At 40.8% G+C, this 15,910-nt stretch overlaps 1 protein-coding gene across 1 annotated transcript in view; it reads right to left on the reverse strand.

The window, feature by feature from the left end:
* Positions 1-2,237: 2,237 nt before the first annotated feature.
* Positions 2,238-15,910, reverse strand: part of LOC122928955 (zinc finger protein OZF-like) — a 35,148-nt gene continuing 21,475 nt past the window's right edge. The window contains exon 4 of the mRNA XM_044282307.1: positions 2,238-4,437. Within this exon, the coding sequence (XP_044138242.1) occupies positions 3,188-4,437 (1,250 nt within the window). The 3' untranslated portion in view covers positions 2,238-3,187. The remainder of the gene's footprint in view (positions 4,438-15,910) is intronic.

The raw sequence follows: 15,910 nt of genomic DNA on the forward strand, positions 1-15,910 counted from the left end.
AGCCCCAAGAACAGATTACCATATGAGGGTGCACAAGATGCCCCCATTGTGCTGCCTTTCAGCTTCAGGTAGAAGGACTCCTTAAAGACAAAGAAATTGTGGTACAATGCAAATCGTATTAGTTCCACAATCAATTCTCCAAACTCACCGTTCCATTTGGAGGCTGAGATAAAATGTTGTACTGCTTCCGAACCATCCTTGTGTCGCATCGAAGTATGTAAAGATTCGACGTCACACTTCACCAGTGCAGTGTATATAAATGTAACCTGATCTCATTGAATTCACTTCATACCTGCTGGTACAGAGAGATGCAATATATATGTGGAACCTGCTTACCTTGAATTAAGAGGCCAGTTCGCACAGAGAGTGGTCTCATAGAGTAGGTTCCCTTCCAGACTGAGGTCACCTTGCCGTGGTGAATGGGCACAAATAATTTTAATCAAAATATTCATATTCATTTTATATAGTGATTTTATTTTATATAGTGAATATAGTATTAGTCCATACTTTCTATATTCTCTTTGCAGAGTGTTGGCACATTGTGTTTGCTTTTACTTTTATAGTTTTAGCCATGGCAACGTGCACATGCACATTCACTTCATTTTACAGGATATGCTTGTTTTTTATGCCGAGCTCTTGCAGTAGCAGTTCATCAGGGATGTGTGTCGTGTACTCAGGCCCTTCGACTAGACCACCAGATTTGTGAGCAACAATGTAATCACCTATACTTATATTAGAGCAATTGCTCATGCAGATGCAACAAGAGATTGTCGAAAAAGAACACCTTCCAAATCTTGCTCACTGCACTGTAGATGTTGGGGACCCACATGGACATTGCAGAGAGGAGGAAAAAGCTGCACAGAGGAGCAAGCGGAGTATGATAAGGAGCTAAGACTGGAGGAGGCACAGCTAAGGGATAAGGTTTACACTCGTTATGACAGATGTGCTGCTGCTGACGACAACACTGGCCATGACCAATCGTTGCAGTGGGAGGCGCCTGAAATAACTAGGTCCTTAGGCACGCTGGTAAGCATGGCAAGCTCCATGCTTGGTTACTTACGTGTTGACAAGAGTATCATCATCATCCAGCAAAGTGATGTCTACAAGACACCCATGCTTTTACACACTCACTATCAAGGCAAAACGGGGAATATTTTCCTGAAGGAAGGCAAAATTGTTACATTACAAGGTTACGTTCTGTACACAGCTTGCAGCAGCTTTCACTCAGTAGATGCCTGCTGCATGCATGTCTAACCAGCAGGCCCCTCTATTCCACCACTGAGTCACAGACGTCCTGCCATCCATACTGCTATAAGTAGCAGAGACCGTAGCAGCACCAGCAGCAGCCAATTCAGTTTGGTGAACATGATGGAACAACCTTTTCTTTTACTGCAGCACCTCTGCAAACAGATACGCATTGCTAGGACAAGCAGGTTCGGTCATAACTCATATGTGCCATTTCTCCAGCATATACCCTTTACCCTGACCACATGGACTTCTAGGAAGGCAGACTGAAACAGTGGCTGGAACTCGCCCAAGTTTGCTATCGGTTTACTGTCTTGTGCAGACTCTTGTGTATTTGTCAGAGTTTATTCAGAGGAATCATTACATCAAAGTGTACAAAATATTTATTTTGTGAAAATCCATTAAGTATGGATCTGTGATGAAGTCCACACACCTCTGGTTGATGCCAATCAATAGGCCTGCCATTGCTGACAGTGGCAATTTATCAACAGTCTAATTAAGCCACTGGTGCTGTCTGTCTGTCAATCATGTTCCATCTGATCCTCTCCCTACTGCCACTACCACCCCTACACAACTGAACATCTTTTGCACCATCACTTTCCATACTGTACTGTTGCTACTGTGGTTACTACTGACACTACTACTACCCTTACACAGCCGACCATCTCTTACCTTGATTTAAGGTTCCATACTATGCTGCCACTGCTACTACCCCTACCTATTGCACATCCCTTGACTGCTATGTTCCATACTCTACTGCCGCTTTCTCTCTTGTTCAGAACAAGCCTCTCCTATTGCAATACTATGATGTGTGTATAGACCCAGGAAGGCGTATGTCCGGTTAAAGAATTTAGTTTTTTAATTAAGCCACTGCCTAATGTGGTACCACTGTGTGTATAAACACTGGCAGGCATCTGCCCCGATTTTTTATTTTAAAAAGCATAACAAATCTGAAAGTGCAGTGTGTTATTGAATAGGCTGTTTGTTAACACTGTCAACCATGCGTTTACCCATAGTCATATATGTCACTCTGAGAGTACTAATTCTGTCTCCATGTTACAAAGCTTGAAATGGGAGGAAGAGAAAAAAAAATTCTAGAAAAATAAGAAAGCGACAGAAAAATATGGGACCTAGAAGGCCACAAAGTGTAATACACAACTTTTCACCGCAATCCAAGCACTTTCAATTTGGGCTGAATTTACTCATACCCGAAAATTGGAACCAAAACCTGTTTCAAGAAATTTGCATGTCTATATGGCACTTCACACAGCTTCAATTTAATATCTCGGAGAGACTGTTCATCTGCTATAGGCAAATGTCAATATCATTTTTTACTTGTCCTGTATTAAAAACTGAAAGAAAACATAATATATAGAGGATTAAAAATAAGGATAAATAAATGAAGTTTAGTCGTTATTCAATTACAGCTTAAATGAGTGGGCGACTCAAAGTCTTTTTTACTGGGACTTTTCTTAATCAGTACGAGTAAGAGGACTGAAACATCGTATAGGTGAATGAAGGACACTACTATTGAACATTCTGGGAGTGCTGCAGAATTTTTTTCTACAATTTCTTTGTTAGTAACAATGGTAAAGCTGTTGTGCGAACATCAGATTTTATTTTATTTTTAAATACTGTTCGAGTTAAGATGAAATTATATGTCCACATACGTTATAAAACAATTACATGGAGCATCGTTACTTCCCCCCATGTGACTCTGGAGTCTCCCGCAGTGTGGATGGAGGTGTGAATACAGTGATAAGAAGCAAGGTTAATGAGAACAATTTATCTTCACTGCTCTGGGGGTAACCAAGGCTCTTCTTCTCTTCCTTATATCCACAATACTTTTCCTCCATGTATAATTTGGTCATCTCAGAGATCCAGGCTAATTCCACCCCAAAAAATAAACCTTCTTATTGGCTGTTTAAGGTCCATGGACAACCTAATATGTTAAAATATGTGAAAATGGTTTCTCTACTGTGTGAATTACCTGATGTCTACCAAGATCCGATTTTTGTGTAAAGCACTTCCCACATTCTGAACATGAAAACTGTTTATCTCCTGTGTGACTTCTCTGATGTTTTCTAAGTTGTGCTTTAGTAATAAAACTTTTTCCACATTGTGAACATGAATATGGCTTCTCTCCTGTGTGACTTCTCTCATGTGTAACAAGATTTGATTTCCGTGTAAAACATTTCCCACATTCTGAACATGAATACATGTTCTCTCCTTTGTGATGTCTCTCATGTCTAACAAGATTTGATTTCTGTGTAAAACATTCCCCACACTCTGAACATGAATATGGTTTCTCTCCTGTGTGGTGTCGCTCATGTATAACAAGAAATGATTTATGTGTAAAATGTTTCCCACATTCTGGACATGAATACAGATTCTCTCCTGTGTGACTTTTCTGATGATTCCTGAGATGTGCTTTAGAAATAAAACATTTCCCACATTCTAGACATGAATATGGTTTCTCTCCTGTGTGAGTTCTTTTATGTCTAATCAGATCTGATTTTTGTATAAAACATTTCCCACATTCTGAACATAAATACGGTTTTTCTCCCGTGTGAATTCTCTCATGTGTAACAAGATCAGATTTTTGTGTAAAGCATTTTCCACATTCTAAACATGAATACGGTTTCTCTCCTGTGTGACTTCTCTCATGTCTAACAAGACTTGATTTATCTGTAAGACATTTCCCACATTCTGAACATGAATATGGCTTCTCTCCTGTGTGACGTCTCTCATGTATAATAAGGCTTGACTTATCTGTAAAACATTTCCCACATTCTGAACATGAATATGGTTTTTCTCCTGTGTGACGTCTCTTATGTGTAACAAGACTGTATTTTTCTGTAAAGCATTTCCCACATTCTGAACAGGGGTATGGCTTCTCCACTGTGTGAATTCTTCTGTGTGTAGAAAGAGCTGAGCTTTTTGTAAGCTGTTTACCACACTGAAACCTTTTACTTCCCTTATGACCTGTACTTGTGGTAACAATCTGTGATTGGCCAGGAGAAGGTTCCTGATGATTAGTGGAATTATATGAACGATCAGTACTGTGAAGTCCTGGATGTACATTAAGGGTAATGATGAGGTTTTGTCCTGAAGAGCACGGTATGCTATCCTTATCTTCTGCTTTATAATTCAGTGACATCAACTGTCCAACAGAATTCTTGCAGGAATTTTCTGTAAAGATAAAAATTGGACTATGAATCCATACCTGGACACTGTGGCACTATTCACGTAGATATTCACTATGAATCCACACTTCGCTTTGGCTAAACAAAAACCATACCAGACACTACATGTGCGATTCCATATTTTTTTCCCAACCCATAACTCATAAAGTATAGAAATGTATAACATTCCTATTAGGCCAGAAGTGGATCCAGCAGGAAGGAGTGATATAAGCCTGGCTTTGGCTAAAAACTCCTGGCTTTGGCTAAAAACAAACTGCAAAAAACACTGCATTCAGGATTTTGATTTAGACCCGATCATAACTTTATATACAGTAAATCATAACCAAAAATCATCATTAAAAAACACAAACATTTAAAAAAGCCTAACCATGTCGGCCAACCAGATCAGCACTCTGAACACGTTGTTCCCTTCAGCACCACCCTGGCATCATGATTAAGTTGCTCTGTGCATGTTCTTGACTCTTAAAGGGCATCTGTCAGCAGATTTGTTTCTATGACACTGGCTGACCTGTTACATGTGTGCTCGGCAGCTGAAGGCACCTGTGTTAGTCCCATGTTCATATGTGCCCACATTGCTGAGAAAAATGTTTTATTTGCAAATGAGCCTCTAGGAGCAATGGGGGAGTTACTGTTACACCTAGAGACTCTGCTCTCTCTGCAACTGCCGCACCCTCTGCACTTTGATTGACTTTAGGAGAAATCAGGGCCAGGCGGATCACATTTACACTGCCTGGCACTGTCAATCAAAGTGCAGAGGGTGCGGCAGTTGCAGAGAGAAAAAAGCCTCTAAGTGTAACAGCAACATTCCCATTGCTCCTAGAAACCAATTTGCATATATATTAGAACCTCAGTTTTCTCAGCAATGCGGGCACATATTAACATGGGCCCAACATAGATGCCTTCATCTGACAAGTGCACATTGGTCAGCCGATGTCATAGGTACAAATCTGACAGCTACCCTTTAAGCTGCCCCATGTAGGGGGAACTTCCCAGTAACAGATACTGTTTGCCCATTCCCTTTTTTCTTCCTCTCCTGGTTTCTCTTCTTTTCTGTTAGATTCATCTTTTCTTGAGATTTGGGGAATCCCACCCCTAGGCTTATTAGCCACTGCAAACTATAATCATGAAGCCATTTTCTTTTGCATTTCCTCAGAAAATGTTGGTCATGTATTTATATTTTTTCTTCATCTCTGCATTTTTTTATATCTCTTATTTCTCCCTTTTTTCTTGCGGGGCGGTTCACTACATCAATACAGTGCTTTTCAGAAAATAGATTCCATCATCATATCAAACGGATCTGGCGCTAATATCCTATTACATACAGGGCTTTAACCCGGGGGGCCGCTATTTGATTCTTACAGGCTCAATTGAGAGTCTCCCAGGGACCACAGTTTCTTACTACGGACCTAATGCCCAGCAGGTCTGATTTCTTTTTGAGCTGCTTGCATTTGTTGAGATAAAGGTGGGCATGGTAATTCTATGCAGTGGTTTTAACTGTGTTTTGCATTTAAACCTGGACAAGTCCTCTGCAACCTCTTCCACCCTTCCGCCACTTCCACAACATAGTAAGATCTGTTGGGATGTCAACCCTATCACAAAAGACTACGTGCACTTGCCTCCCCGATTCATTCTACTTCTGGTCAGACCACTGTCAGGTGTCTCTTATGTCCAAATTTCCAAATTCATCTTTGTCCAATAATGATTCAATATTAGCCAGATGCTTGTCGGAAGTGTGAACAGCTGGAGTTGGTGCAGAAAGTTTCCCAATTAGAAGTGGCTATTAAAGCACGTGGCCCCTACGAAGTTTCATCAGGCCCTTTCTCAAGCGAAGAAGGAGCTTGATTTGTGCCTTATGGACACCACTGAGCTTAAACTCCATTGGTCAAATGAACGGTGTTATACTCTAAACCGTAAACCCTCTACCACACTAGGAAGCTTCATTCCACTCCACTTGTGGGCTCCTTTTGCAAGTTTGTCCAGGCCAGGGTGTTATCTAACCTCCAAAGTATAGTTTGAGTTCAAAACTTACCTACTGAACAAATCTCATCTCACTTAGGGGATATTGTATTCCCCATGATACCAGAATCACTAATTGTGCTCTTACCCTGGATGATGTGGAGCTGGCTAGTTGAACTCTCAAGACACAGTTGTACAACCAGACACGGATGGCTTTTTGGCCTTAAATGAATTTCTCCTTTATCCTTAGTCCCTATCTAGTTGAGTGCTTCAATGCAATGTGGGGAGGGGCCTCAGCAGCTCTGGTTTTCCTCCTAACAGCTATTTTTATGGTTGTCAAACCAGAGAAGGACCCTCTCGACAAAGTCAATAACCTCCCCATCTTTCTGAAAATAATGACTAATATCTTAGCAATGCATCTAGCACTGCACTGCCTTCACTGGTGGGCAAGGACAAAGTAAGGCTTCTAAAAAGATGCCAGACTCCGTACATGTGCTACTTCCTCTTCTAGATTACACTGCGCATCGTCTCACTTGCAGCGCCAGCGCAGTGTATTAACAAGTGCTTGTTCCATTCAATAATAAGATTACCTTTATTGCTGCTGGTGAAGAACCCTTTGCTTTCTGCAAACAAAGTCCCCAGGGCCATTCAGACTCCGGACAAATAAAGGGCTAAGGTCTACCACTTACTTTCCCATGAGGGTATATCCTTATTTGCTCTCTGCAGAGAAGACTTAAATTATCATCTTCACAAATGTTCTGGTACCTCCAACTTAAACATTATTCAGTACCCTCTTCAAAAACACAACTACTCCCCTAACATTGTCTTTGTTCAGACATATTATTTGTGTGCCCCACACGTTAGAGGCCGTATTTCGTAAATTTATTCTAACCTGGTACATACAGTTATGTGCAAAATGGTAGCAGTGTGTTCAAAACAACTGAGAAGAAGCTCCTTCCTCATAAGAGCATTTATTTCCATACACACAGAGGCGCTGGGGACACAGCACATTCAATTCCAAATTAAAACATGAACAAAATATCAATTTTGAAACTGAAAATGGAAAAAAGGAATAGGCTGTTTAAAAAATTAGCGGTGTTTTCATATTTAGTTACAATCTGGAATATTTCCACTATAAACTGAAATTTGTTTCCAGATTTAGCTTTTCTGTTACTCACTGAACATCAACTACCATCTGACACCTGCCAACAGATATTCCAGCCCAAGCTGACTGGACTACATTCTACAGTTCTTCGGCATTCTTGGGTTTGGCATAAAAAACTGCATTTTTGATGTCTCTCCACAAATTCTCAATCGGCTTGAGGTCTGGGGCTTGGGCTGGCCACTTCATGACATCAATCTTGTTGGTCTGGAACCAGGACGTTGCCCGCTTGCTGGTGTGTTTGTAGTTGTCCTGCTGAAACATCCATTTCAAGGGCATTTCTTCTTCAGCAGAAGACTACATGACCTCTTCTAGCATTTTGATATATTCACTCTGGTCCATGGTGCCTGCTATGTGATAAATGGGCCCAACTCCAGAGTATGAGAACCATCCCCAAACCCTTACGCTTGCACCTCCATGTTTTAAAGTCTTCAGTGTCCTGCGGCTTGAATTTAGTGTTTATGGGTCGTCTCACAAACTGTCTGCGGCCTTTAGACCCAATAAGAACAATCTTGCTCTCATCTGTCCATAGAATATTCCACCACTTCTCTTTAGGCTGGTCAATGTGTTTTTTGGCAAACTGTAACCTTTCAAATACACGTCTTTTTCTCAGCAATGCTACTTCCAAATAGTTTGGCTTCACGTAGGCGTCTTCTGATTGTTGCAGTACTCACGGGTAACTGAAGATCTTCTTTGATTTCTCTGGAGCTGATCATTGGATGTTTCTTTGCCATTTTTGCTATTCTATGATCTACACTGATGGTAGTATTTCTTTTCCTACCACGTGTTTCAGGTTTTGGTTGCCATTTTAAAGCATTGGAGATCATTTTAGCTGAGCAGCCAATTATTTTCTGCACTTCTTTATATGTTTTCCCATCTCCAATCAACTTCTTGATCAAAGTTCTTACTTCTTCGGTACAATTTCTGGAACGACTCCTTTTACTCACTGTTAAATAATATTAAATAATTAAGTGATATAATATTAATTGGTATTTAATATAAAGTATCTATTACACTACACACTGACCATCTATTGTAATGCATATGGACAATGGAAGGTCTGTATGGGGACATCAAGACCTATATTTGAAGTTTCCACATATGACAATGTAGAAGCACATACATGTGTAAGACACGCCTAGATCGATGGTATATATGACTGACAGAGACACTCTGTTGGGGGTTGTGTCTGGAAGAAGATGGAAGACACACAAGGAGCCTGAGAAGGATGTATCTGCCCTTCAGCAATGATACTTTAAGGACATTCATATTCATGCATGGACAACAGACTAAGAACTTTCCTAAATTATTCTTGTAAGCAATCAACATCTATGACGACTGAAAATAAATCATATTATACATTTTTTATACAAATCTTGCTGAATCCTGGTGATGAGTCCTCCTGAAGTTCCTAACTCCAAACAATACATACAGTATATTTGGAGATGATAGCCATTTTTAAGCTTGAAGAGGGGGACAGCAAACTCAGCTTTAAGAAGTCGGAGAATCTAAGAAGATCCTTCTGAAGGAGGACAACAAGTGCCAGATGTACCAAGACGTGCTGATGACATAAGCCCAGCCCAGAATCCAGAAATCTACTGAGGTTGTGAGTATGGAAATAATAAATTCTATTGCTGATAAGAGTAGCTTACAATTTACGTTTTTGCCTAGTGAACAGTTCGATCTGCAGACGATATGGTTTAGTTTATATACAGAATGTCAACGGGAGAATAAGAAGATAGACTGTAAGCGTGTTTCAGACAGTAAATAGAAGGAAAAGGTAAGGAATATTGTACATATGGTGAAGGTCTTTTACAGATAAGTATTACTGAGTGGTGCAAACACCAATGTGACCACGATGTATAGGAAACCTTCTTTTATTGTTTAGGCGATTAGCAATAAATACAATGCGTTTCGGGGATATAAATTTCCCCTTTCTCAGGTAAAAAATTACTCGCAGGGTCATATACAGATTAGTGTCAGACATGCATTATTGTGCCAGTGCAGTTCAAACCACAGATGCTGGGATTTGTGAAGATGCATCTACTGAGGTCGGGAACTACAATAAGGTAAAGGAAAACAATGATGATCTGAAAACTCAGCAGAATGAGATAAAACACATATGTAGGATCTCTGCTGAAGGTGACCATAACCTTATAGCTGAGGAAAGGTCAATACAAGAGAAGACATTGCAGATCTCTGCTGAAGGTGACCGTAACCTTATAGATGAGGAAAGGTCAATACAAGAGAAGACATTGCAGATCTCTGCTGAAGGTGACCGTAACCTTATAGATGAGGAAAGGTCAAAACAAGAGAAGACATTGCAGATCTCTGCTGAAAGTGACCATAACCTTATAGATGAGGAAAGGTCAATACAAGAGAAGACATTGCAGATCTCTGCTGAAAGTGACCATAACCTTATAGATGAGGAAAGGTCAATACAAGAGAAGACATTGCAGATCTCTGCTGAAAGTGACCATAACCTTATAGATGAGGAAAGGTCAATACAAGAGAAGACATTGCAGATCTCTGCTGAAGGTGACCGTAACCTTATAGATGAGGAAAGGTCAATACAAGAGAAGACATTGCAGATCTCTGCTGAAGGTGACCGTAACCTTATAGATGAGGAAAGGTCAATACAAGAGAAGACATTGCAGATCTCTGCCGAAGGTGACCGTAACCTTATAGATGAGGAAAGGTCAATACAAGAGAAGACATTGAAGATCTCTGCTGAAGGTGACCGTAACCTTATAGATGAGGAAAGGTCAATACAAGAGAAGACATTGCAGATCTCTGCTGAAGGTGACCGTAACCTTATAGATGAGGAAAGGTCAAAACAAGAGAAGACATTGCAGATCTCTGCTGAAAGTGACCATAACCTTATAGATGAGGAAAGGCCAATACAAGAGAAGACATTGCAGATCTCTGCTGAAAGTGACCGTAACCTTATAGATGAGGAAAGGTCAATACAAGAGAAGACATTGCAGATCTCTGCTGAAAGTGACCATAACCTTATAGATGAGGAAAGGCCAATACAAGAGAAGACATTGCAGATCTCTGCTGAAAGTGACCATAACCTTATAGATGAGGAAAGGTCAATACAAGAGAAGACATTGCAGATCTCTGCTGAAGGTGACCGTAACCTTATAGATGAGGAAAGGTCAAAACAAGAGAAGACATTGCAGATCTCTGCTGAAAGTGACCATAACCTTATAGATGAGGAAAGGTCAATACAAGAGAAGACATTGCAGATCTCTGCTGAAGGTGACCGTAACCTTATAGATGAGGAAAGGTCAATACAAGAGAAGACATTGCAGATCTCTGCTGAAGGTGACCGTAACCGTATAGATGAGGAAAGGTCAATACAAGAGAAGACATTGCAGATCTCTGCTGAAGGTTACTGTGTCAGACAACGAAAGGTCTATACAAGAGAAGACATTGCACATTAAATAGGCCAGATTACAATTAAAAGTACAGAAGCAAATCAATGAAGATTTTGCTAAGAAATTCCCTGTGTGCAGGAATTCTGAGATTTCTGAGAGCCATGCAGACAGGCTTGAATTATCTTATGAAGAAAGAAACCAAATTTTTAAGATCCGGCTTCCTGTGAATTTCTCTAGGAGTTAAGCACTGAAGCAGGTTAATGATAATGAGTCAAATGAGTGGCTTTTTTATAGTGACATTAAAAGAGCTGATTTGGTGCACTAGAAGTAACAGCATGCCCACATTTGAAATTCTAAAAGAATAAAAAATTGTCATGAAAGAATCCACATTTGGATTTATGTCCTTGTTTGAGCGGACATACAAAGCGGTTATTGGAAATAAAATCACAGAAATATAGTGGCAAATATGGGGGAACTGCTCAAACCCCAAACACTGTAGCGCGTTTCTCATTGGGGGAGCAGTCCCACCGCATGTGGACCGCAGCAAACGACTATCCCCAGCAAAAAATGTGTACAATGGAGGATGCCGGTGCGGTCCACATGCACCACAAAGGCATCCTACACAAAACGGAGCATTGTGAGGATGAAACTATAATTATATAAATCACAGAAAAAATGCACCAAACGGATATACCACTGACTATACTAGCTAGTCATACAAGCAGATATAAAAAGCTGAGACTTATATATTCCTGTCAGGAACACATCGGAGCCCATCATGCACCACGTCACGGTCTCTCAGCATGGCAAGGGTCCTACCACTGCGCTAACTATGGTGTGAACACGGTCTGAAGGTGATGAAATCCAGCTCACAGCCAAGCTTCCACACAACCGCATAGCAGGACAACTAATGCAATGTGAATAAAGCAAGACTGTAAGCCTCACCCATATCAGACCGTGTGATGGAGGTTACCAGGTGCAACAGAATGTTTAAATGCCAGGTAAAGGCACATTCAATATATATAAAACAAAATCACAGAAATATAGTGGCAAATATGGGGGAACTGCTCAAACCCCAAACACTGTAGCGCGTTTCTCATTGGGGGAGCAGTCCCACCGCATGTGGACCGCAGCAAACGACCATCCCCAGCAAAAAATGTGTACAATGGAGGATGTCGGCGTGGTCCACATGCACCACAAAGGCATCCTACACAAAACGGAGCATTGTGAGGATGAAAATATATAAATATATAAATCACAGAAAAAAAAAAATGCACCAAACGGGTATGCCACTGACTATACTAGCTAGTCATACAAGCCGATATTAAAAGCTGAGACTTTTGCCAATATATTCCTGATTTTGTTTTATATGTATTGAATGTGCCTTTACCTGGCATTTAAACATTCTTTTGCACCTGGTAGCCTCCATCACACGGTCTGATATGGGTGAGGCTTACAGTCTTGCGTTATTCACATTGCATTAGTTGTCCTGCTGTGCGGTTGTGTGGAAGCTTGGCTGTGAGCTGGATTTCATCACCTTCAGACCGTGTTCACACCATAGTTAGCGTAGTGGTAGGACCCTTGCCATGCTGAGAGACCGTGACGCGGTGCATGATGGGCTCCGATGTGTTCCTGACAGAAATATATTGGCAAAAGTATCAGCTTTTAATATCTGCTTGTATGACTAGCTAGTATAGTCAGTGGCATATCCGTTAGGTGCATTATTTCTGTGATTTATACGGTTATTGGAAATGCCAAACCTTCACATCCGATTCACATTTTTAGAGTCTTTTATATTAGTCTCGGCATCAGAGAAACCATCATTATTTGAGGCCACAACATTTCTGGACATTGCTAGGACGTACATGAAGCAGAACATGTCTCCATCACATATAAGAAGTGTAGAGAAAACGCCGGCAGATAAAGATACACAAAACCCGGCCCAAGAAGACTCAAGTATCATATTCACATAACAGAAGCAGAGATACGCTCTATGAGGAACAACAACAACGAACATTACATGGAATATCTAAACCTATCATATGATGAAACCAGTTACACCAGTACACAGATACCAACTGTAACTGAACAGAATGCTGAGTGTCTGCAATCTACAGACAGTCTCAATCCAGAGCAGGATCTACAGAGAGGACAAGGTCGGATATCTAAAGGTAGATACCAGTCGAGAGAGCAAAAGAAATGTGATTTTCCTGTCATTACTGATAAAAAATAAAATAAAAAAGGAAAATGCAGGTTGTCCTACGATCCGTTGGAGGCCGGCTGCGCCCATCGTTCCAGTGCCCAGCACCGCCTACTAGTTAATTTATTCACTGCACTTGCCCTGACATTATTCCTTCCAATCGCTGTTATCTCGCGTGCGCAGGGAGCCGGCGCATGCGCAGTTGGATCCACGAAGCCTGTGCCAGTAGTCCGCATGGGCGCAGACTACTGTGTACACTGCGCCTGTGCAAGATTATGTCGCTTGGAAGGAATGACGTCAGGGCAAGTGCAGTGAATAAATTAACTGGTAGGCGTTGCTGGGCTCCGGAACGATGGGTGTGTCTGGGCACAACGGATCATGGGACAACCCCTTGGGCTCCTTAGCAAGGTAATTCACATATCTATAAAATCACTTTTTGGAAGAATAAAAGTCACACAGAGCAGTAAGAGTGGGATCATTTAATACAAAACAAGGAGACTGATGGGCACATATGAATACCTCTGTAGGGTAAATCCTGGTGACAGAATCTCTTTAACCAATAGAACTTACAGAACAACAGACGTGCAGGTCGGGGGACACCTGGGAAATAGTGACCATAAAGTAATAACCTTCCAATTATCATTCAAAAGAGCGTTTCTTCAGGGATTAACAAAAATACCAAACTTCAAAAAGGAAAAATTTAGGCCTATAGGCCTAACTAACTGGGACAAAGTCCTCAAAAATAAAAATACAGCCACAAAATGGGATATTTTTAAAAGCATCCCAAAATCAAATTGTGAGAGGTACATATCTTATGGGAATAAAAGGGAAAATATAGAATATGTAAAAAACAAATAGCAGCAAAACTAGAGACCGGGAGATTAATTGCCAAAGAGAGTAAAACTAACCCTAAAATGTTCTTCAATTATATAAATGGTAAAAAGTATAAATCTGAAGGTGTCGGCCTCTACAGAGTAATGAGGGGGAGTTGCAGAGAGCGACGAGGAGAAAGCAAAGCTGTTAAATATTTTTTCTCCACTGTATTCACTGAGGAAAATAAACTGTCAGATGAAATGCAGAATGTAAAAGTAAATTCCCCATTAAAAGTGTCCTGTCTGACCCAGGAAGTAGTACAGCAGCATCTTAAAAAAATGAAGATAGACAAATTGCTGGAACCAGATGGCATACACCCCCGTATCCTAAGGGAATTAAGTAATGTCATAGCCAGACCCTTATTTCTGATATTTGCGGACTCTATACTGACAGGGAATGTCCCACAGGATTGGCGCATGGCAAATGTGGTGCCAATATTCAGAAAAGGTCCAAAAACAGAGCCTGGAAACTATAGGCCGGTAAGTGTAACATCTGTTGTGGGTAAACTGTTTGAAGGTTTTCTGAGAGACGCTATGTTAGAGCATCTTAACGGAAATAAGCAAATAACGCCATATCAGCATGGCTTTGTGAGGGATCGGTCATGTCAGACTAATTTAATCAGTTTCTTTGAGGAGGTAAGTTCTAGACTTGACAGCGGCGAATCAATGGATGTCGTGTATCTGGACTTCTCCAAAGCATCTGACTGTACCACATAAAAGGTTAGTATATAAAATGAGAATGCTCGGACTGGGAGAAAACATCTGTAAGTGGGTAAGTAACTGGCTGAGGGATAGAAAACAGAGGGGGGTTATTACCGGTACACACTCAGATTGGGTCACTGTCACTAGTGGGGTACCTCAGGGGTCACTGTCACTACTGGGGTAGCACAGGGGTCAGTATTGGAGGGGTCACTAGTGGGGTACCACAGGGGTCAGTATTGGGGCCCTGTTCTCTGTAATATATTTATTAATGATCTTGTAGAAGGCTTGCACAGTAAAATATCAATTTTTGCAGATTAAACTAAACTGTGTAACGTAATTAACACGGAAGAGGACAGTATACTGTATATATACTACAGAGGACAGTATACTGTATATATATATACTACAGAGGGAAGTATAATGTATATATATATATATATATACACACACACACACACACACACACACACTACAGAGGGAAGTATAATGTATATATACTACAGAGGACAGTATACTGTATATATACTACAGAGGACAGTATACTGTATATATACTACAGAGGACAGTATACTGTATATATACTACAGAGGACAGTATACTGTATATATACTACAGAGGACAGTATACTGCTACAGAGGGATCTGGATAGATTGGAGTCTTGGGCAGATAAGTGGCAGATAAGGTTTAACACTGACAATGTAATGCAAGTCACCCGTACATACTAAATGGTAAAACACTGGGTAACACTGACATGGAAAAGGATCTAGGAATTTTAGTTGACAGCAAACTAAGCTGTAAAAACCAGTGTCAGGCAGCTGCTGCCAAGGCCAATAAGATAATGGGTTGCATCAGAAGGGGCATAGATGCCCGTGATAAGAACAGTCCTACCACTTTACAAATCGCTAGTCAGACCACACATGGAGGACTGTGTACAGTTCTGGGCTCCTGTAAACAAGGCAGACATAGCAGAGCTGGAGAAGGTCCAGAGGAGGGCAACTAAAGTAATAACTGGAATGGGGCAACTACAGTACCCTGAAAGATTATCAACATTAGGGTTATTCACTTTAGAAAAAAAGACGACTGAGGGGAGCTCTAATTAATATGTATAAATATATCAGGGGACAGTACAGAGATCACTCCCATCATCTATTTATCCCCAGGACTGTGACGAGGGGACATCCTCT

Source organism: Bufo gargarizans, chromosome 2 (assembly GCF_014858855.1).
Source record: "Bufo gargarizans isolate SCDJY-AF-19 chromosome 2, ASM1485885v1, whole genome shotgun sequence".
Classification (NCBI taxonomy): Eukaryota; Metazoa; Chordata; class Amphibia; order Anura; family Bufonidae; genus Bufo; species Bufo gargarizans.